This window comes from Perissodus microlepis, chromosome 20 (assembly GCF_051167445.1).
Source record: "Perissodus microlepis isolate ML-2025 ecotype Zambia chromosome 20, ASM5116744v1, whole genome shotgun sequence".
Lineage (NCBI taxonomy): Eukaryota > Metazoa > Chordata > Actinopteri > Cichliformes > Cichlidae > Perissodus > Perissodus microlepis.
The window spans coordinates 10,676,697-10,700,573 of NC_140480.1; the positions used below are offsets into that span (position 1 = coordinate 10,676,697).

The following is a 23,877-nucleotide window of genomic DNA, read 5'->3' on the forward strand; positions in this document are numbered from 1 at the left end:
CCCATCTGCCGGTGGATCACTGACTTCCTGACGGACAGGAAGCAGCATGTGAGGCTGGGAAAGAATGTCTCGGACTCCCGGACCATCAGCACCGGCTCTCCTCAGGGCTGTGTTCATTCTCCTCTGCTCTTCTCCCTGTATACCAACTGCTGCACCTCCACCCACCAGTCTGTCAAGCTAATCAAGTTTGCAGATGACACCACCGTTATTGGACTCATCTCGGACAGGGATGAGTCTGCCTACAGGAGGGAGGTTGAACGTCTGGTGTCCTGGTGCAGCCACAACAACCTGGTGCTGAATGCCCAGAAGACAGTGGAGATTATTGTGGACTTCAGGAAGCACACAGCTCCACTCCCCCCCATCATCCTGACTGACACCCCCATCACCTCTGTGGACTCATTCCGCTTCCTGGGTACCACCATCACCCAGGACCTCAAGTGGGAGCCCACCATCACCTCCGTCATTAAGAAAGCCCAGCAGAGGATGTACTTCCTGAGGCAGCTGAAGAAATTCAACCTGCCAACACGGACGATGATGCAATTCTACACTGCAATCATCGAGTCCATCCTCACCTCCTCCATCACCGTGTGGTACGCTGGAGCCACTATCAGGGACAAACAGAGACTGCAGCGTGTTGTGCGCTCTGCTGAGAAGGTGATTGGCTGCAGACTCCCATCTCTGCAGGACCTGTACACCTCCAGGACACTGGGGCGTGCAGCTCGGATCTCAGCTGACCCTTCTCACCCTGGACACAGTCTGTTTGACCTGCTCCCCTCAGGCAGGAGGCTCCGGTCCATTCGCACCAGAACCTCTCGCCATAAGAACAGTTTCTTCCCCTCTGCTGTTGGACACATGAACAATAACCGTATGACTGTTCCCACCACTAACACATGACCCTACGCTGTGTTCACTGCATCATTCCATGTTTGGCACTGATCACCACCTGCACTCATGTATATATCATGTATATATCTATCTACTTAGCACTTTTAATTCTTATTCTTATTTTTATTTTCATGTCTATTTAAGCGTAATTTATGACAGTATGTTTGCACTGAAGCACCGCAGCAATTTCCTAATGTTGTAAACCTGCTCAACATTTGGCAATAAAACCCTTTCTGATTCTGATTCTGATTCTGAAAAGAACACCCGCAGGGGCGAGAGGCACCCTAAAGTGATTATACACCAACTGTTCATTTTGAATTTATTTTATCATCCACAGGCAACCCTTTAAATTATTATTACTATTTATATAGATTTTCCATTCATTATAAATAGTGTGTTACTCTTATATAGAGAGTGTAACCACAGCTGGGCTAAACAAAGCTTCTCAACAATACTCGGAAATTCGCTTATACCAGGTCCCACAGAGGCATGCTGGGAATTGAAACACACAATAACATTTCAAAGGCAGTGAAGTACTGAATGGGAGTAACAGGCACTGGGGAAATACAAAGGGCAAGTTTCCTTTCTTTCTGACTCACTTCCTCTCTCTATCTCTTCCTCTCTGTCCCTCTCTCTTTCTCTTTTCCAAGGAATGTGCACACACCAAATAGGAAGGACTGCCAGTAATACACCTCACTTCCTTACTATTCAACTGCTCTCAGTTACTTAATATGTTATATGTTGCTTTACGATATATATACACTACTGTGCTGTAAACAAAATGCTGTAAACAAAGAGTGCTTTCAGAAAAATAAATGATTGTTTATTGGCCACAAATGTATTCTGCAGTAGGATAATGACCCCAAACACACAGCCAAAGTCATTAAGAACTCTCTTCAGCGTAAAGAAGAACAAGAAGTATTGGAAGTGATGGTATGGCCCCCACAGATCCCTAATATCAACAATACAGCAACTGCTTGATCACACAGAGAGGTCTACACAATAGCAATGGACTCCTTTACTGCCCCCGAAAGGTGGAGGATGGAAAATATCCAGACTTTTGTTGATGGTGGTTCAGGGGTTTATTTCAAGCCAGTTTCACATTCTAAAACAACTTAGTGGGTTAGCGGTAAACAACCCCACCTCATGTGTATGCTTGCTCTACGGAGCTTTTAAATGCCATTGCTACCAACATTTAAAGTCTTCCGATATAGGTGAGGAATTTGAGGAGTTTTTCTTCTGCCTTGGTGAGATCATGAGTGAAAGTTTTATTTCCCTTTCCTCTTCATTTACTAGTAATGCAACAAGTCATCTGTTCTAGCACTGGCTCTGATATAATTATGTGGAATGTTTTCCAAACACAACAAAAACAGATGAATTTTTATTAATTAATTTTATTAATTAATTGTTTCATGCATACTGTGCATGTTTATATTTGCAGAAGAAGGGATTTCAATGCTTCTTTAATACTGCAGCATCCTCCATCTACCAGGAATAATATACTTAAAAGAAATTCATCCAGCTGGGATGGAACAATGGGTAAACTGTTATCATCACCTTCTTCTGTTACTGGATCGTGGATTATTTTCAAGTAGCATTCAAACTGAGCAGCCAGGATCTGCCGTCTCGACTGTCCAAGTAAGTCGGCCAAATCCATGTTAGTAAAATTCTCCTGCCGTGGCATTGTTTTTTCAGTGACCGCCAGGGACTCCATATCCTGACAGTGGGCCACCTGGGCAAGGTAGTCATCAAAAACAAAGAGTATGTTAGAGATACTACAAATCTATGTCCTCTAATTTAATCAAAGCACATTCTGGCTTTGACATAAAGCATTAGACACTTAAATAGCTAATGGGTGAAAGGAGTACTCACCTCTGTGAAGAGTGCCAGTGCAACCAGCAGGGAGAGTGTTAGGGTTTTCCACATTTCTCTAAAAGGAAAAGAAGAACGTGAACAATGTAACAATGTGAAACATCTGTACGCTAAGTCTCCCACCATATGTACATGTGAAGTGGCTTCAGCTGCTTCATTCAAGTACGACATAAAACCACCACTAGCATACATGAAATCAAGCGCTCCGCATAGCGTCACTGTTGCAGGCCGAACCCAAATGCCTCTGTGTGAACGCATGGTTTTATAAGCACGTCCGTGTATGTTTATTCACTGTTTGTGTATCTTCTCATTTATCAGCAAAGGAAGTTCATGCTCCCGCAGTCATTTCTCTCTACTGTCCACTCAGGGTCGCAGAAACAGATGTGTGTTTATTGTTATTTTGGGGCAAAAGAGCAGCGAGTTCCCTTTAGCTTTTCATCTTTAATGAGCCAGCCAGTTACAGAGTCTCTAACAACAAATACACAGTCAGTGCTTTAATTCTGTTGTTCTCGCTCTCTATAGTCAGACTTTGTTTCGGGGATTTGCTCAATGCAAAAATCTACAGCTGCATATTCTGTTTAATTTTTCCTCGAAGCAAAATGTATTGTGAAATGGAGGCATCTACATTTTTTTTAAGATTTCAAATGATTAAAGTCAAACACAACTGATAAAATAGCAACATTTTATCAACATGGTTACAAAAACATTTTGCCAGATGTGAAAGGGATATAAACTGAAGAGTGTATGAGAAAAATATCTGAAAAAGCAATAAGAGTTCACATTATTGTCAATAAATTCTCTGTAGGGGACAGAGTAATGAAAGCATTTTGACAGATGCGAATAAGAGAGATAGAAAAGCAAAAGGGGAAAGAAATGTGTGGAAATGTTGTGAGTCAGTGGTGTTGTTTCTCTAAATATTCAGCTTTATAATTATTTTTGTGTGTGTAAAAGAGCCTGGAGAGAAGACCTCTCAGAATACAGGCAGACTTGATTTCATCGTCCAAAATCATCTGCGTGACTGGATCATTTTCCCCCCACTCAATCCAACAGACTCATATAAGATGAAAACGTTTACAACTGAAATATTCTTGTTTGATGCTTTTGTCTCTGTTGCTTATTTACTCATTGTGACAATAGAATATATAAAAAATAGTTTTGTAACTCTCATGAAAATTTACCGTAATTCCCTTATTTTTAATTGAACATACACTGGTGAAGAAAAGAAAGAAACAAACACTGAACAGAGTAGGTGTGGACAGTAAGCAGGCTTGGTAGACAGATTAACAAATAACAGGACCCATCAAACCCTTAGTTATTCAAATAATTAAACATTTAAGAAAACATGCTTAAAATATAAACTTAATGTATATCAATTAAGTAAATTTCATTTGACCAGATTCCATTATATGTAACATTTTATATTCTACACAAGTAAAATGACCATATAATAAAATGAAGTTAAGTCAGCATTATCGACATCAATATTTTTTTAGTGTACTAAGCATACCTAAAATAAACTCTAATAACACAGAAAATTAAATGTATGCTGATTTCTTCACAGATTACAGCTTGTTCAAAATGCTTCTATCACTCCAGTTCTTGCTGACTTGCATTGGCTACCCATCAAATATTGTATTAATTTTAAAATCTTGTTGCTTACTTTTAAAATAATAAATAATATTGCGCCTAGCTATCTCACTGACCTTCTCAGCCTGTACACTCCTAGTCGAGCGTTAAGATCATCAGGTCAGTTACTCTTGGTGCAACCTAGGTCTCGGCTGAGGACCAGAAGACGATCGTGCCTTTGTCTCAGCTGCACCTAACCTCTGGAACAGCCTTCCTGCTACTACTATTCGTGCCTCGGACTCTATCCAATCTTTCACATTACGGTTGAAAACTTACCTATTTAATCTGGCATTCCCGACTAGCTAGTGCCCTCATCTCATCTATTTTAATCTTATTATTGTATCTTTGTTTAGCCTCTTAGCTGATATTATATTTGTATGAATTGACCCTCCGAATTGAGGTCTGATACCTACTTTATTTAAATCAAATTCAAATTCAAATTTTATTTGTCACGTACACAGTCATACACAGTACGATATGCAGTGAAATGCTTAGACAACTGCTCGTGACCTAAAGAAAAAAAGAAAAGGCTATGAATAAGATAGGAAATAAATATGAAAATTAAAAAGGGTAAATTTAACTAGGAAGGAATAAAATAAAATATAAAAATTAAAGTTAAAAATGAAATAACTGTACAACACAAATTAGAATGAAGGGTAAATTTAACTGGGAAAGAATAAGATAAAATATATAAATTAAAGTTGAAAAATAAAATAACTGTACAACAAAATACACAATACACAGTATAGAACTATATAAGAATATATGAAGAAATATATATATATATATATATATATATATATATATATATATATATATACAATAACAGCAGCTGTACAAGTATTAACTATTAACTGGAAATGAAGAATATAATGACCAGTGTTGTGCAATCCACATTATTTAGTGTCTTGTGCAGTGCAAATATGCTTAAAGTGATTAAGTGATGAAGTGAAAAACAATGTCCAGAATTTCCAGTGTGTGTGTAAGAACTATATGTGTGGGTCAGTACTGTGTGGTGGTGTGATTGAAAGACCGTATCGCCTGCGGGAAGAAGCTCCTCCTCAGTCTCTCTGTGTTGGTCTTCAGGGAGCGGAATCGCTTTCCTGACCTCAACAGAGAGAACAGTCCGTTGTTCGGATGGCTGAGGTCCTTCACGATCTTCCTGGCCTTGGTCCAGCACCACCTGCTGTAGATTGAGTGCAGGTCAGGGAGCTCAGAGCGGATGGTGCGCTCAGCTGACCGCACAACCCTCTGTAGAGCTCGCCTGTCCTGCATGGTGCTGTTCCCGAACCAGGTTAAGATGTTTCCCGTCAGGATGCTCTCTATGGTGCACGAGTAAAAGTTCCTGAGCACCTTGGAGGGCAGTTGGAAGTCTCTCAAGCGTCTGAGGTGGTAGAGACGCTGACGCGCCTTTTTCACCACGGTGTTGATGTGACAGGACCATGACAGGTCCTGCGTGATGTGAACTCCGAGGTATTTGAAGCTGTCGACTCTCTCCACTGGGCACTCGTTGATGACGGGGGTCTGGTAGTTCCTCTCCTGCTTAGTGCTGAAGTCCACTATCAGCTCCTTTGTCTTACTGACGTTTAGAAGGAGGTTGTTCCTCTGGCACCAGTTCTCCAGATTCCTAATCTCCTTCAGGTAGGCCGTCTCGTTGTTATCAGAGATCAGGCCCACCACGACGGTGTCGTCAGCAAACTTGATGATGGTGGTGGAGCTGGTAGTGGCCACACAGTCATATGTGTACAGAGAGTACAGCAGGGGGCTCAGAACACACCCCTGGGGGGCTCCAGTGCTGAGAGTGGTGGAGGCTGAGATATGTCCGCCCATCCTTACTGCCTGTGGTCTGGCAGTTAGGAAGTTGGAGATCCACTGACACATAGATGAGCTGAGTCCCAGATGCTCCAGCTTGGTGGTGAGTGTGGAGGGAATTATGGTATTAAATGCAGAGCTGTAGTCTATGAAGAGCATTTTAACATAATTCCCTCTTCTAGTGTCCAAGTGAGTAAGTGATGTGTGGAGGAGATGAGAGATGGCATCGTCTGTGGAACGATTTGGACGGTAAGCGAACTGTAGTGGGTCCAGTGTGTCTGGTAGTGAAGAAATGATGAAGTCTCTGACCAGGCGTTCAAAGCACTTCATCACTACTGAGGTGAGGGCTACAGGGCGATAGTCATTGAGAGAAGCAGGGTGGGGTTTCTTCGGGACAGGAACAATGATGGACTCTTTAAAGCATGTGGGGATCACCGACTGAGATAAAGATTTGTTGAATATCTCAGTGAACACAGGAGCTAGCTGGTTTAGCCCACACTTTAGCTCACACTTCTGGTCTAATTAGTGCTTCCCATCTGTTAGTGTTAGTGCTAGTGCTTGTTTTGTATTTTGGTAATGCCTTTTATATAAATTTATTTTGATCTATTGTAATATTGTGAAGCACTTTTCAAGCCTTTGGTTTTAAACGTGCTATATAAATAAAGTTGTATTGTATTCTTATAAGTCTGGACACAGACTGGATGTCATGTACTTGTACTGCGTAAAACAGCTTAAACTACACTTATTATAATTAAAATATCAGTTCGCCAGTGTTAAATATTAAAGTCAAGTGTTTCTCAAATACTCATGAGTCAGTCGCAAGCATACAAAAATGACTTGTAACTAGGTTTGAAGTGAAGGCAACACACAGGAAATGTCCCAAGCTCATTACAGTAAAGCTTGCCTGCAAGATTCTTTCCGAACTGCTTGCTTCTGCAGTTTTCCTCCACCAACCCAGAGAAAGTTTTGGTATTGCTGAGTCTGCTAAGATCAAGTGCAACCACGGATTACTTTAGATTGTTTAACCACAGCTTTTTCCCCCAGCTGAGGAGTATTTCAAATTGACTGCAGCACAGGGGGAATTTAATGTGAATATTGATCTTGAAGTAACTTACAGAAGTCAAAAAGTCACTTATGTTTTTGCATTCTTTACATTAAGAATCATAGACTATTATCTTTACTATTACCCTGTGCAAATAGGTTTCTGATTTGGTCTTTTAATGGCGTCCTACCAGCGAAGAACAACATCGTAGCCACAGGCTATTGTAGCCTGCCCTTACTTTTTTTTTTCTTCGCATCACAAACTGTGCTGTGACAGTTTTTCCCATGAACTTCAGTTCTGAGTTTCTGTCAGTGACAATGATGACACACACAAACACACACAAATATTTATAATTATGATTCAATCCATCAAGAACCAAACAATGATTGCCCCTCTTTCTGTTTTGTACACAGTTGCCTCTTGTAATGTATTGTTCCCCATCAGAACATTGTTAACCCAAGGACACGCACCCGCACATATCATAATGCCTTGGCAAGTGCTCGCTATGTGCCATTGTCACCAATAAACACTGCTTGCAATCTATCTGTGAATTGTAGCCAAGTGGTTTGGATTGTCTTTGTTTTGCGGTAACAAACTGAGATGCTATTGCTGATTCGTCACTTCCTTTGTCCCTGTGGTTTTATTGTCTTTTATTTTCTCCCAGGCCGTCACCTCTCAATTTGAACTTAGGTGATCCAGATGCATGCCGATTTGACTGTACCCAGAGAATTCAGCCAGACATATTAAGATGCACACATACAATAAAGCCAACACCCTTTCCGCTTGATCTCTTTCTTTTTCTCTTACTGCTGCTCTTGAAGACTCTTCCCCTCAAACTATTTTTTGTCCTCTGGTTTTTCTCATCCTACACTGCTTCCTGTCAGCATTTATCTCGGTCACACCGGTTCATCTGGTGAGAACAAAATCCCGAAAATCACTGACATGTCAGTGACACTGAAGAATATTGTGACTGCTTTTCTTTTACGGCTATGAAAAAAAGCTGGGAATCACTGCTGACCAGTGTTTGAACTCAGAGATTCAAACAGTGTTTAAAAAAGAAAAGTCGTACTGAGTGCAGACATAAAAAACACACCACTTTGACAAAGCATCAGCACATGCAGCTTACAATAACCTGGTTCATGAAGAAAACAATGAGTCTTTATACTGTAGCTCTAAACGCCATTACCACTGTAGCTACAGCAGGCCAGCTGGGACAGTATCACTAATACTGTGTAAAATAACAACAATAACATTTCCCCCCTAATTTAGTTAACCTTTCCACAGCATTATATTAAGAAATTTTACTTTATAACTCACTATGCTGTCTGCTTAAGTATAAACAGCAATAAATCTAACAATCTCCAAATTTTGACCATGTTTATTAAAAGTCCCAGCACTGTCTGCAGTACATGTAGCAGAGTAGCATAACAGCTGAGCAGACACTGATGTGGGTCAAGTCACTGTGCTTGTGCTTCTTGTGTTGCATCGCATTACTTGGATAGATATTTATATTGCACTATTCTACACTTACCCAGCGCTCAAATATTTACACTGTAAAACCAAAAGATCCACACACATACACGGAGCAGTTTCTATGCCCTTTTGGTGCATTTTGTCCAGCACACGCGCACTCATTGCCACTACATGGTGGTTCGGTAACTTGCAAGAAGGTTCCCCCTGATTAGTAGACCTAAGACACGGCTTTGGTTTTAATCAGCTGTGCTGTGATTTACACCATATTTATACTTGAATGATCAGTTTTCCACAGACGAGGTTTTTTTCTTATCAAAAATAATTAAAAGTCTGTTAAGGCTTTCTTGTGGTTCCTTGACTTTCCAAAATTAAAGCCTTCATGTGTCAGGCTCCTCACCTGTGGAATCAACCCTCAGTTTGACTTCAGGAAGCAGACATCCTCTCTACTTTTCTGCTCATACGCTACTTATCCTTTTCTTTTCTCAAACCCAACAGATCGTGGTAAAAGACTCCCGCCTCTCTGACCTTGATTGTGCTTGAGGTTTCTTCCTGTTAAAAGGGAGCTTTTAATTTCCACCGTCACCTACTGTTTTCTCACAGGTTATCATTTCCCCATTGATACTGTACGTCTTTACCCTACAGTATAAACTGCCTTAAGGTGTTGTTGTTGTGAGCTGGGGCTAAACAAATAACCCTGAATTAAATTAAATACTTTAAAGATTAGGTTTCAAACTTTCTTTTTTATCGGGCAGATCTTGTACACTTAGGTCTGTTGATCAGCACCTATTCGTAATAGCAATTTTCCAGTGGACTTGCACAGCTGACCCTGCATTCTCAGTCATAGCCCCAAAACTCTGGAATCATCTCCCTCCTCAGATTAGGTCATCTACCCAACTACCAATCTTGAATTCCCAACTTTAAACATTCTTCTTTTCATTTTCCACCTTCTGGCCAGCTTCTGTTTTATTTCCCCCACTGTCTCTTTTTCTTTTACTATCTTCATTTTTAGTATTTATCAAAGTTGTTATGAATTTATTTTTATTATTTTTTTTTTATCCTTCATTTGTATTGTTTTCTTTTTTTGATTGATTGATTGATTGATTTTGATTTTACTGTTGTGCAGCATTTTGGTCAATGTCTGTTGTTTAAATGTGCTGTAGAAATAAACTAACTTGACTTGACTTTTTGATAAAGCTTACTGTTACTATGGATCACGCGATCCACTAGCTGCTCACATTACAGTCCTCCATGAGGCTGATCCCGATCTTGGAAAAACTTCCTTCCAGGCTGATGAATAATGACCGTTTAACTGGAAGTGTATTCCTGTTAAAAAGGAAGGCTTGCTCCACATAGTGCTTGCTCATAAGGGATTATTTGAATGTTGGGGTTTTCTCTCCAATATCATATCTCAATAAAACTGAATTTAATTGGAATTAGATTGACATGTATATGATTATTGAACTAGTGACAAAAGCACTAAAATTAGCAACAGCAAGATGATCTGAAATAAGACACCCATGCTATCAAGGTCTGATGGTATATATTTGCAGTTTTTTTTTAAATAAAAATAAAAACATTAGCAAAATTACATAACAGCAACTAAAGTCCAGTATAGGTCAGGCTTTTTCCAATAGCTCAGTGCATTCCTTTAATAGAGTTCTTTCTTTCTTTCTTTCTTTCCCTAGTGAGATGTTTAGATGGTCTGAGAGCGGTCACTGTCAAACTGGTATGCATTGCTTGCTTGTCTGGTAACAGCTGTAAAAACAAATCAAGGCCACCGGTTCACCACATGTAGCAGCCTCACACTAGTAACAATGAAAAGGAGTAACAGCAGAGAGTCATCACCTATTGGAAGTGCTAATAACAGAAAATACTAACATGAGTCCAAACACGTGTCAGATGCTGTAGCCTTTCTTGGCAACCACAGAACTCAAGGTGATGTTTTCAGTGGATGGCGAGGTTTCACTCACAGACCTCGCAACATATGCGCAGCAGTTCGAAGTAATTAGTCCAAACTGCTACTTCACAAGTGATTTTGGCAAATGAATTCTGACTACATTAAGATAAACTGTCAGACTCTAAAAGAAGGAACGACCTAACAATAAAACCTAACACGTTTTATGGAATAGAAAATGAAGAAACATACCAGGATCCTGATGTCCTGAGGTCATAAAATGCTTTAAAAAAAGGATCAGTCATCTGTGATATTGTGAGAAGCCTTTATTGCTAAAGACTTTTTCTCTCCTTAAATAGAAGTGTTTCTCATTATTTTTGTTAAACCAAAGTGACTCTAATAAATCATCCCTTTCCCTCTTTCTGGAAGACAGAACATAAATATGTCTACATCTGAAAAAGTACAAACTGTACCTCTTGATAGTTCATGAGAAACAGAAACATGGGAGTCTGACTGGAGTGGCCTGCATTAAGCAAAAAGTCAGAGAAAAATATTGATAATGTAGAGATAGCTTAACAATAACAACAACCGTGCTATGTTTCTTTGGCCTGTGTTCCACCCTTTCATTTCCTTCCAGTGTTTGAATATCACCACACTGTAATGTTTTTGCACAAAATACACAAGAAGAGCAATCCTGCCCACAAGAAAACCACCACCCTGTAGCTTTAACGCTTCTTGTAATGAGGAGCTTTGAAATGGTTGCTGTTCTTCAGATACAGCAGGCATCAAAACCACATCAACATACTGAAGATTGTGGCCCACATAAAGGACCCCTTGAGCTCTCCTGCATTATCCAGGGCCCAGGGGAGAAAAAGCTTGACCTTGGCGCTTCTAAAACCAATACAATTGTTGTAGATTTCCATTTTTGAAGGAATGGATTACACCTTAAATCGGTGAGGTCATCTTTGCAAAAAAAGCCAACAGTGCCTACATTTTCTGGGGGTGAAAAATGTAAAAATATACAGTCATCAAAAGAATTCTGCAGGTCTTTTGTAAGAGCTTCAGTGATAGCTTGATTTGTAGCTATGGCGAACATTGGCACAATCCCCTTCCGAAGAACATTTGGATCAGGAATACAATAATCGTACTAGATCGGGAATCACGAAACACTTACAGGAACAAACTACAGTTAAATGGGTTAAATGAATCAGGACACAACACACTGTCTACAGGATCAGTACACAATTTTTCCAGCTGCACATAACCATAGCAAGTTTCCCATCAACCTCCTGGTACTTGGACTGGTACTTATACGTTAGAAAGGACTATATCCAGTCCATTTACTAATACTAGTCCATTTACGATTTATCCTTTGCCTTTTGGACACACACTGTTTTATATTTATCTTGAACTATGTCTATAAATATGTCTAATACAGTCAATTCCATCTGAATCGAGCTATTTACTGACAAGCTCCCTAAACGCCTACTTTTTCTCAAACTGCCTTTTCCTTTAAAATCAGTTGTGACGTCCTATAGTTTCCACAATGCCAGTTTGACAGCATCCAAAGAGTGGTCATTTCCATCATGAAGTTACATGTGCAACATGTGTAGGCAGGAGAAGCAGTGGTGATGTTATCAGCAGAAGATACAAGAAGACTTTCAATTAGGGGGGAACTACGAGAGACACAGCATGTCTCATAACATCACTGCATTCCGGTCTTTTGAGGTAACTGTTTCTGAGAAATAGTGTTTCTGTAGTGTGGTCAGTATGTCCTGCAGTCCGAGCTTCTTTGGACCTGTATAGCACTGTTTTCCCTGTTTTACTGTGTTTGCTAAAATCACCTATCGTAGAGTAAGAGTTTAGACCTTCCCCAGTCCTTAATGAATAGATTTAATTCATTATTGAATGTAGTTCTTCATGATCAGTGATATTGTAGCAAAATATATTCAATTCAGTTCAGTTTTATTTATATAGTGCCAAAACACAACGCCAGTCACCTCTACCCACATAGCAAGCAGGTCTGGCCTGGATCTGGTATCAAGCCGGCACTGCTGGTTGACTTCTGGCATTATAAGACGTATGTCATCCAGATATGGGCCAGGTCTGACAATGATGTCACTGTTTATGCGATGGCACGCCACATCTGGCCCGATTGTGGTTTGGTGTATGTGGCCCAGGCCCATAGAAAATAGGTCTTCCCTGGATCCGGCATCAAGCTGGCACTTCTGACTGACTGGTGACATGGCAGGGTGTATATCAACCAGATGTGGGCCAGGTCTGGCAATGATGGCACTATTTATTTTCCTATTTTCCTATTTTAGTCAGAAGACCTAAATGCCATGTTGCAATACTATACTGCTATGGTAGCCAATGTTTAAAATGCAGATTTGACAGGTTTGTGAATGTACACTTTATCTCAGACCTAGTGACGGTTTACTCATCTGTGCCAGTGGGTGGCTGTAGCTCAGGCGGTAGAGCAGGTCACCTACTGATTGGAAGGTTAGTGGTTTGATCCCTGGCTCCTCTAGTCTGCAAGTCTGTGTATGAGTATATTTAGGAAGCGCTCAGTCTAGAGAAAGTGTGTGATTGGGTGAATGTGGCATGTTGTATAGAGTACTTTGAGTAATCTGGGAGAGTAGAAAAGCGCTATATATGAATCAGTCCATTCACTGTCTGAACAGAGTTTTGTCATGTTACTTTTGCACTATTATGTTCCAGCACATGTTGTTATTACATGGCTTGATTAAGGTACACATTAGGCTGACATCTGGGCCAGCACAGGGCCAGCAGTGTGTTTGCAACTGGCCCTTGGCTGCACACAACTTACACATGGCCCACATACCGCAAAGAATGACGGCCCTTTGGTGGCCGAAATCAGGTTTACCAGAGGTAATCCACACATGGGCCAGCAAAGGACCACCAGTGTGTCTGCAACTGGCCTTGTGCTGGCCCATGTGTGGGCCACCTCTGGCAAACCAGATCTGGGCCACCAAAGGGCCGTCATTCTTTGCGGTATGTGGGCCATGTATAAGAACATTGTGTGGGCCAGATCGGGGCCATACCAATTTTGCTATGTGGGTAGGTGATGTACAAGTCATACAGTCTCAAATAATATGTAATAGAGACATGACTGGTATTATCACTTGAACTAACAAAAATGTTATCCAGTGGCTGTAGATAGCAACTACAACTTTTTAGCCAGGGTTTAAAAAAAAATTCCAGTTAATTTATATAAATCATTTCACAGTGAGGAAGGTCGTTAACAAAGGATATAGCTTTTAAATGTCTGACAAGACTCGGCTCCCCAGCAAATTCAGTCTGTTTAAAGAACTCCAAACTTTCATCACTGGATCTGCAGGTAACTCTTGTTAAAGTCCAAGTGTTTGAAACCAGGAGAAGACTGCATTTGTGTGTTTGTGCATTGATTATTATAACACTCTTCTTTCTGGGTTACCAACAAAAGATTTTAGAGGTTTACAGATTTACAGATGGTACAAAACGCAGCTGCTTGCATTTTAGCCAAAAATTGTGAAATTTGAGCACATTACCCCAGTACTGAAATCTCTTCACTGGTTGCCTTGTCATGTTCGAGCAGATTTTAAGGTCCTGTTGCTCACCTAGTGGCCACTACAGTGGACAGCTATCGTTGTGGACAGCTGTTTTCTTGTATTTGTGTCAGTGTTGATATACTTGCACATAAACCACTACACTGGACACTGATGTGTCAAATTCATAAGTCAAAACGTATGTTGTGCACCTAAGTGGACATGTAACCAACTCTTTGAAAAGTACATATTTTAAAAAATGAAGTTCAAAATTCTTTTTTTCATGCCTAAAGATGAATAAAAAAACACTTAATAAAAAATCCTGATTGAGGTTTTCATAATTCATGCATGAAAGGGTTAAAGCTAAGTTAAAGACCTACTTGGTCACCTGATCCTATGCGTCTTAATTTTATGCCTATTAGTTTTTAAATTTTTATCAGTTTTTAAATTGTAATGTTTTTGTATTGCTTTTATTCACTTATCTTTTTTTAAATATTCAAATAGCTGTTCAGCACTTTGTTTGAAAGCGCTTTATAAATAAAGTTATCATTTTTATTATTAATGTAACCTCCATCAGAAGCCTATGTCACATATTTTTGATAAATAAATGAATGAAAGTGCACATTTTTCCTTGCTTGAAGGTAGAACAAATTTCCCTGCCGTGGGATCAATAAAGTCTTATCTTATCTTATCTTATCTTAGACTGTCAATTTTGATAAAATGTTTGCTTCTTGCTCAGAAATGCGAAAAAAAAAATTGGTTAAAAACAAAATTCCTACAATTTTCATGGGACATACTTGTTTTTTTTGCATGACTATATGGTCTGTACTACAGCTCACCAGCCGGAACTAATAGGAAATCCAAATGTTTTTGTTTTTGCTGTCCCAGAATTAGCTTTATTGGTTCTTTTACTCAGTAAAATGGACTGCAGATGCTGCTGTGAAATAAAACGACTTTTTTTTTCTCCACTGACCCGAGTGGTCATTATTGCATAATTGCACAATGGCTAATTTTGTATAAACTAAAATAGAATATTATTGTTAGTACATGTGTTATCAATTACAGTAATTTGAACTGTAGGGAAAAAAAGCATTTTTGCCTTAAAAGCAGGAACTCGAGAAAGTTATTTTGGGAAGAATGCAGTTAGTTTGAGAAAATCCAGACCCCATGGGTATATATAAAAGAACAAAAGCTCAGACTGAAAGCTTAAATTAATTATGAAAAACCAATTTAAAAACTAACAGGCCTAAGAGCAAATAGCTGGCTGGAATTCTCACGCTGCTGTCAGCAACATAACAGAAAAAAGGACTGTGTAATTAAAAACTCTTCTTTGTTAGATAACTAAAACAAATGCCACTCAAAGCAACAATGAATGCACTCCACTGGAGAAAAGAGAGTTTATCAGTGATAAGATAAAATACCACAAACACCATGGAGAGCCAGAGGGAAGAAAAAGAAAAACTGGCCTTGATATTTATTTACAAGCCATATTTCAACTGTAGCTGAAAACTGTTCTGCACATCAAAGCTCTAATAAGCTCTACAGCTTGTTTATGTATCAATAAGTACTTAGAGTTAAATATAAGTGCCAATATTGCAATGTTTAAAAAAATAATAATTGACCTAAACTTCCATTAACAAAAGTCTTTCAAACTACTGAGTGACTGTCTGAAAAGCATACTTAAAAGTGTAAACACTCCTCATTTTGTAAATACTTGAACTTATATATTCATAAAGTGCTAATGAACTATTGATGTTAACACTTCATTCTTACTTTTTGCAGGATGGAAGGACTTTAAGTTGCACGTACTGTAGTAGTTAGATATGGTAGAATCCAACCATAAAGGTCAACCTTCAGGGTCATAACCCAGATAACCCTGGAGGTGACGTAAGATAATAGGCGGGGGTGGTGGTGGCTTTGGTTTGAATACCTCTCTTTTTTGTGGGATATTGGTTCATTTAACTCACCATTGTGCAAGCAGAAGTGAATTTAATGTGCAGGGCAGGGCACTTTATTTTCCCAAGGGGTCCCATGAAAAACTGGGACTGCTGTGGAGGGCCCATTAATCATTCCCAAACACTAAAGCTACTGTGTCTACATTTTCAGGCACCTTATATGACTCTTCCATGTTTGACAGTCAGGGGTATGAATTTAATTTTCTGAAGGGACCATATGACTGGGCCTGTTGTGGAGGGCCACACCAAGAGACTCCAAAGTGCACACAGAATACTTTTAATTTAATAACATTTCATAAAAGTACTGTTTAAACTCAAACCTTGAGGTAGAAAAGTAACTAGTAACTGTATCTCTTAGGGTTGAATTGTTAAATAAAGTGCTCATATACAGTAAATTTAGATTTGAATGAATTTACTTTGTTTCTAATAATGCTTACAGAGTCAAACAGGTATTTGTGGCTCATCCAGCTATATGTTTTATTCAGCTAATTCAGCTTCTCATGTTTTCTTATCTGCTTGATGTTTCTTAAATATCCAACATTTAAAGTGAGTTTTTTCCAGTTCCTTTCAGTAAGTTGCTGTCGAACACTATCTAGTAGGTCAAACTGTCACAGCTTCTCTCCCATGCAGGTCTACTGTGGCTGAGGAAGTGTCCCTCAGTGCATCTGTTCACACATTATTCCTATTTATTTGTATTTCACTGGGGGTGGGGTGGGCATCACAGAGCGGCAACACAAACCATAGTAATATGTGAGGGAAGGGAGACAGGAAGGATGGATCCTCTGTCATCCTGCACCAGCTTCCTGCCTGCTCTCCCCTTGCCACTTCTAAAGAGCCCAACAGGTTAAAAATAAGCCATTGTTACGTGTACACAAAGGGATATGGAAAGGACTTTTATAGCGGGGGGACACAGATAACATTCTCAAAGCTTCTTAATATAAAAACACTCAGTTCGGTAGGGAGAGGTGAGGAAGTTCATTTGCAGAATTAGAAACTGAACAGTGTTGCATCTATTCTATCACCCTTTGTAGTTCAGTTTGTGGGTGTTGAGTACAAAGTAAAATGGGAGGGCAAGTTCGCTGTAAGTCACAACTTTGTTTAACATGCTAATATGTAAACATGCAATAAATCTACACAGTATGCTTGAACAGTATGAAAGGTCTGCACCTTAGAACAACATGCAGCAACACTACACATGAGTAGTGAGCGAGAGGAGGGAGGTTTGGGGTCTTCACACACCCCTGTTCTTTGCTGGCCATCGGGGTGGGGGGGCTGGAAGGAGGTGTTGGCCGTCCGATTGGGATCTGGGATGCGGGGCCTCCCTGCTGCTGCGGAGCCTGGGGCGGTCTGCTTGCCTCCACCCCAGGGGAAAGGGTAACATCTCCTGGGTCTAGGTGCCGTTTCCCCCTCCAGGGGCGAGGGTACCTGGACCTGGGGTATAGAGTTTGTTTGGGGAGTGTGATTGTGTGTACAGTGTCCATGTATGTCTATCCCTACGTTGGGTGAGTGCTGAGTATTTGTATATGTGTGCATGAGGGTGGGAATGCATGTTTGTGTTTGTGTGTGCCTGTTTGTCTGTGTCTATATGTCAGGTCGGGTCTTACACTCCACCTCTCTGGGAACTCTCAGGCCCTCCAAAGGCCTATCTCCCCTCATCACACTCAATGCCGGTAACTGATGCCCTCAGAGGTCGGTGCGTTGGTGGTTCTTGGTGTCCGGGGCTGGGCGCTCAGGTATGTACCAGCTCACTCCCACTGACTACTTGGCGGGGCCTGGTGCCTGTTGCTTAGTCAGGCCTCTTCCGGGGCAAAGGGGGCCCTCGGGCCTCCGGCCTCTGGGCCTGCGGCTCGGTTCACTCTGGCACAGCTGGCTGCCGGCAGTGCCGGCGGGCACGCCACTGCAGCCCCCTCTGGCTTCTGCTCCGTGGCTACTGGGTGACCCCTCATCTGGGGCTCTCCTCAGCTCTTCCCAGGAGGGTGGCACGGATGCCCCTCCGGCGGTCCTCCTTGGGCTCTTGCACTCTGGGGCTCTGGATGTCTGGGGCCTGGATCTCCTCCATGCCTGCTTCATGCCCTGGGGGACGGGGCTATGGCTCTCTACATCCTCTAGCAGACCGTTACATGGGGAAACCTTTTGAATACAAGCGCGCTGATCCACACAGGTGTGCACACGGGTGTTAACTGTTCATAGACATAAACTACACCTTTATTGGCTGCTATTTCCAAGAACATTATGCGCTGTCGGTCCTGCTTGCTACACTACAACATTCAATATTTAGTATTTACTGCTGTTTACACTTAGCTAAATTAACGTGATGGTTGTTGCTCTGTTTTTTTTTCTTGTTTTCTCTTCTTTTTCTCTCAACAGGTGATCCAGGAGATTTTTTTTTTCTCTTCTTTCTCTTTTTAAGTGCCCTTTCTCACTGTCCCTCTCCCCTTCTGTTTTTCTTTTCCTTCATCTTTCTTTCTCCCTTTCCTATCCCTCAGTCATGTCTGTCCCGTCTGTAACAACTGAAAATAAAATAAAATAAATAATAATAACAACAAAGGTTGATCAAATGGACCAATACGGCAAGGCCGTGATGATCCATTTGGCAAAGTAAATCCATTGGGTATCCTTGTTGGTCTTCAGACAACAATTCTGACGGCTAAAGAACCAAATGGGACAGGGAGAAAAAAAGAAAGAAAAAAAATGAACAGTATGAAAGGTCAAACAAGGCCTCCTTTGTTGCTCATAACTTACATCACTAGAAAAATAAGCTCTGTCGTAATTTCAAACAGGGAGGTACTAATTGAAAAAACAGACTATATGCAGCACAGAGCAGCTCAGCTAGTCCTGAACAGCAGCCCCGAGGTCATTTTTCTCACAAGTAGGCAGACGTTTACAGTAATTTGGAGTGTGCTTGGAGATATCAATACCATTACAGATTAATTTGTTTGCCTTAAGTAATATAACACACGTCACATAATTTTTATTATTATTTTTTAATAAACGGGAGGATGAGAATGTCTATTTACCACATCTGCACTCATAGTTCAGTACTGTTCACAAACCCAGAAATAATTTCCATGAGCTGGTTTTACTAAACCTAATCATGCTGTGCAGTCACACAACAGAGGTTATCAACTTGCCAGTCACTTGTGGCCAGGAGCTTGTAAACATGGAGTGAGAGTGCCCACTTCTTGTTCTCTTTCTCACAAAGAGGAAAAAACTATAAACCTAAAAAAATATGAGGAATAAGCGACACAGCTGGTAAAGCCAAAGCCAGGAAGAAAAGCTGGCTCTGGCCAGACTGTGCAAGTTAAAAGGCTTATCAATAACACTTCCCGTGCATTAACAAAAAGGTAGATCCCTCTGTAGTTACAATTCTGTGTTCCACTAAATTAATGTCTTTCTTAGATGTGTGCATGTAGCATGGATTACACTTGTCCTTAATATTGCAACCATGTTGGTGCTGAATGGTGAGTAGTTAAACAACTAACAATAAAAACCCGTACAACCTTATAGTGACAGCCTGCACAAGTCTTTAGGGTTTTAATTAAGATTATATCTAAAAACATCTCATAAAGCTGCCTGTCAGCAAAAGATATGATTTTTGCTGGTCTCTGAGTAAGCCACCTCTTAACGCTTAGCTTTGAAGAGAGTTGAATATCTCACTAGTTCTAACTAAACTGAATTGAAAATATTCTGAAAGCCGAGGTTACCTCGCTAGCACCCCACATCTTGCTTCTAATTTCAGAAATGTTTCCAAAAACACATCCTATAAAATGTTTTTCACTTGATTTGTAAGTCTGGCAAAAGTGGAAATATCTAGTGTATCTAGTATAGTGTCAATTCCATTGCGCACCCTCCCATATAACACTGCTTTTACATTCAGGTATTTAGCTTGCTAAGCAGATGGTTCCTTATTTTGTCTGTTGTTTGATGCAGCTAGTGAGAGCCACGAGACTCAACCATATGTTAAATGTGTTTTGAAAAGCAAGGCAATGATCTACAAGCATCATGGCGGTTCAGAGTTAGGAGATCATTCTCAGTATGTTTGTCACTATGTTTGAATCATTTCACATCATATTTGTATCTGATTCCATTTAATACTGATATTATGTAACAATGCTAACCCTGGATCCAGGCTGATCTGAGGACTGTTTCTGTTTTCCCTTCTATGCAAAGAGATTTTCATTGATATGTTACTGAGTCATATCTGCATGTTATGATCTGTTTAGAAATGCTGACTCATTGCTATAGTTGGTTGTACACTGAAAAAAAATATTTATGCCCCAAATACTGACTTTAAGTAATCTGATTACATTTCAGTTTTCCATGTTACATTAGTACAGTGTAAAATGTTAAATTTGATCAAATCTGGTCAAATGAAATTGACTTGATTGGTATAAATTCAGTTTATACCAAGCATATTTTCCTTAATGATTAGTTATTTGAATAAATGAACCTATAATTTTATATAATTAGTGCTTTACAGATTTTTGTGAGTGTATCTCTGTCCAGCTGCATCGAGAGGCATTTTGGTGCACACTGGCTGATAACTCCTTTCAGAAATCAAAAGTGAACTGAAACATTTCAGAGGTCTTTGCATTTCTGCATTTGTCTGGTGTAATTTAAAAAAAAAAAAACAAGTTGAAAATGTGGAGCTACAAGGAAGACCCCTTGTGAATGCAGGAACAAAGTGAAGGTAGCTTCTTTCTTCTTTTGTCTGGCAATAGCTATACTCACACATCTTATAAGCAGCTGTTTGGAAATAGAAGACATAGTTTAAAAACCTGCCCACTAACCTGTTGCAGAACAACAAGAGCCAGCAACTAGTCAACACACAAGAGCCTGTTATGCAATAACCACAAGGAGCTTTAATTACAGGTCAAACAGGGTACTTGAACCTACCGGCAGGGGGTGATGGAAAGGATGCACAGCGCTTTCATAAAACAAATGCTTTCTACTTAGAGTGACCTCAAAGAAATATGATCTCCACATTGTAAAGTGATCCAGACAAAACGTATTGTTTGATTTAATACACTCTACAGTTGAGGCTCTGTGTTTGTTTAATGCTATGAACAGCGGCAAGGTGTGCAGAAAGTGGTCTCTTAACATTATCTGATCCTGTAAATCACTTATGAGAGTCAGCCCACCAATAGCACCAGGATTTACAGCCACCATGCTGTCCATGTATGACTTATTGGGAGCTTGGTTATGTTCCCATAGCTGGTCCCAAAAATAGCTCCTGCAGTTTGGAGCTATGCCATGCGGTTCCTTTTTTGTTTCTTATTTATACTTTTTTGTCCCTGGGACCATAAAAGAAGCACAAGCAGCACGGACCAGTGAATAGAGGAAGTCTGACATCTTCTTAACTGCTCTATCCAACCAAACACAAGCTATCCCACCTAACAGATTACTGCCAACACCCGTGGCTAATGATGACACAGAGGGAAATTAAAACTAATAAAATGGTAAATATGCCAGGTTTAGCCATCCTTCCCATCTATCAGCCAGCGTGGGAGCAAGCACACCCTGACACAGTTCCCAGATATGGTCAGCCTGACACCATGTTCACCACCAAAGCATCTACTATGATTCTTTTTTTCCCCCCATTTCCCATATATCACACTAAAGTTCTTCTTTAGTTTCCCCTTGAGAATAAACAGACTCAGTCTTGTTCTTTCTTTCCTCCACTTATTCAACTTCCTAGGAAACAGAAAATCTAATATAGCCATGTAAAAAAGGAATAATTCAAATGTGACATCAACAAGCTGGTTCCTGTTGTAGAAATAACCTTTAAAATGACCTTTATTTCTAAAGTTTTATAGATAACACAATCTAAAAAAAAAAATCCTATCTGACTGAATGACAGGTCATCTTAGGCTACCTAACAACAAACCCTGCAACTCACCACCTATTATTAACATACAGCTTGCAACCCAAACTGTCAGTTATCTACCACTGAGCCTAAAATAAGCTCAGATTATTATTATTATTATTATTTTTTGTTTGTTTTATGTAGCAGTGGGGGGGTGGGGGTCGGGGTCGGGCAGGGGGGTTTGTTGGCCTGTTTGTGTTATGAAAACTGAAAAGCCAGTTGGGGGTTGGGACCAAAGTAGCAGCTCAAACACCTATTAATACACTGATAGCTGCCTGGCAAGAGCAGGCTGTTCCACTCAGACACACACTAGAGTGCAGGGGTGCAAAGTTTCCCACAGGCACATGCAAAGTCCAGGAAACATCTTAGAGCATTCACAAGAAATCAAGCAATGAGGTGGTCTGAGAGCTGAGAATGCACAGGTATGATGACTACACCTTGGCAACACTAGGTCGAAAGCACAGTGGGTAGTCTTGAAGAAACTTAATTCGAATGGCAAATATAAGAAACAAATGCACAAAGCAAAACAGGAAACTGTTGTTGACATAAAAGTTTCTTGTAAAGTTTTGATAGAAATGTAATAAAACAAGTGAGAGTCACTTATACAGAGCATGTGATTCTCTATCTCTCTTTTTTTTTAAACACACACACATACAAAGCAGGTCCTACCAGTCTGCAGAGGTTTTCTAGTGATTGCTAATGTGCGTGTAGAAGGAAATGAAAATCACCGGGAGAAATGCAAATGCTAAGAGAAATAACAAAGCACTTGTCAGTCTGCTGTGAACAACTTCGAGCAAGCTTGTGTGCACCTCTGTGTTTCCTATATTATTTTACTCTCTGTGCTAAGTCAGACTGAATGTCAAAAGGAGCACTTGGGGACGCCTTCCTTAATTTGCATTCTGTAATTAGTTTATCAACCAGCATTAGTCAAGGATGTGAAGATTTTACAACAGCAATGTCAATTTCAGCAGAAATCCCTTCCCCACATGGCTTACTGCTTTAAAAAACTGTTCTATTAGAAGCCATCTAGCGCTTGATTGAATCTCAGAGCGCTCCTAATGACAGGAAACACTATCACCTCCCACTAAAGCACTGCTATATTGTCCATCTTTACTGTCAGATGTCATTTACTTTTCATGCCATGTTGACTCACTGCAGACTCCCTGATGTTGACCATCTGCCATCTGTGCTTCACAGTACTGAAGATAATCATGGCATACACTATTTTATCCCTCTGTATTCTATTCATATATTACTTAGAACTGCAACAGCAGTAGCAGCCAAGGAGTCAGCTCAGGGTGTGACCTTCCCTCAACTTGCATGAACCCTATATACAAAACCCCATAAGGGAAAAAAATGTTAGAATCTTTTAATATTGCATAAAATGCTTTCAGTGAGTGTCAGCTACAAAAACCTTATTGTTCTCTATCATAATAAACATACTCATAAATAGTTCTATTATTTTTTGTGAAAAATACAACGTGCATGATTATTACTACGTGTTACAGACACCTTGTATCGGATTTACATGCCTACATCGTGGATTTTCCACAGTCATGGAGCAACTTTTCTTATGCATTGCATTGGTACAGTTTTTCTTTTTCATAAGACACGTTTGCATCTTGCGCTGTGTGGCAACAATTCAAGTGAAGGCTCATAAACATTGTAATAAGTCGTGCCCTGGACTGTTCCTAATGCCTGATGTTGAGATTTGTGGCTTACCTTTTCTTTGAGTTAGCTGTCAAACTGTCTTCTCCTCCAAATATCCCCATGCTTGCATGATCCGAGCAGAGAACTGTCTCATGCTGTCTCTGTATCAACAGTGACCAAACCCGACCACCCCGCTATAGGAGTCAAGACAAACGTCATAGCGAATACTACGTTCCTGTTAGCACTTTCAAAAT

At 40.2% G+C, this 23,877-nt stretch overlaps 1 protein-coding gene across 2 annotated transcripts in view; it reads right to left on the minus strand.

The window, feature by feature from the left end:
- calcrl2 (calcitonin receptor-like 2) overlaps nucleotides 1-23,804 on the minus strand; it is a 40,041-nt gene extending 16,237 nt beyond the window's left edge. The window contains exons 1-3 of one of the 2 annotated variants that reach the window (XM_084917441.1): nucleotides 23,696-23,804; nucleotides 2,758-2,815; nucleotides 2,443-2,617 (exon numbers count right to left, since the gene is read on the minus strand). In XM_084917441.1, coding sequence (XP_084773567.1) covers nucleotides 2,443-2,617; nucleotides 2,758-2,815; nucleotides 23,696-23,745 — 283 coding nt within the window. In that variant the 5' untranslated portion in view covers nucleotides 23,746-23,804. Of the gene's footprint in view, nucleotides 1-2,442; nucleotides 2,618-2,757; nucleotides 2,816-2,947; nucleotides 3,404-23,695 lie in introns of those variants that run through there. The other variant, XM_084917440.1, reaches the window with a different exon arrangement.
- Between the last annotated feature and the right edge of the window lie 73 nt (nucleotides 23,805-23,877).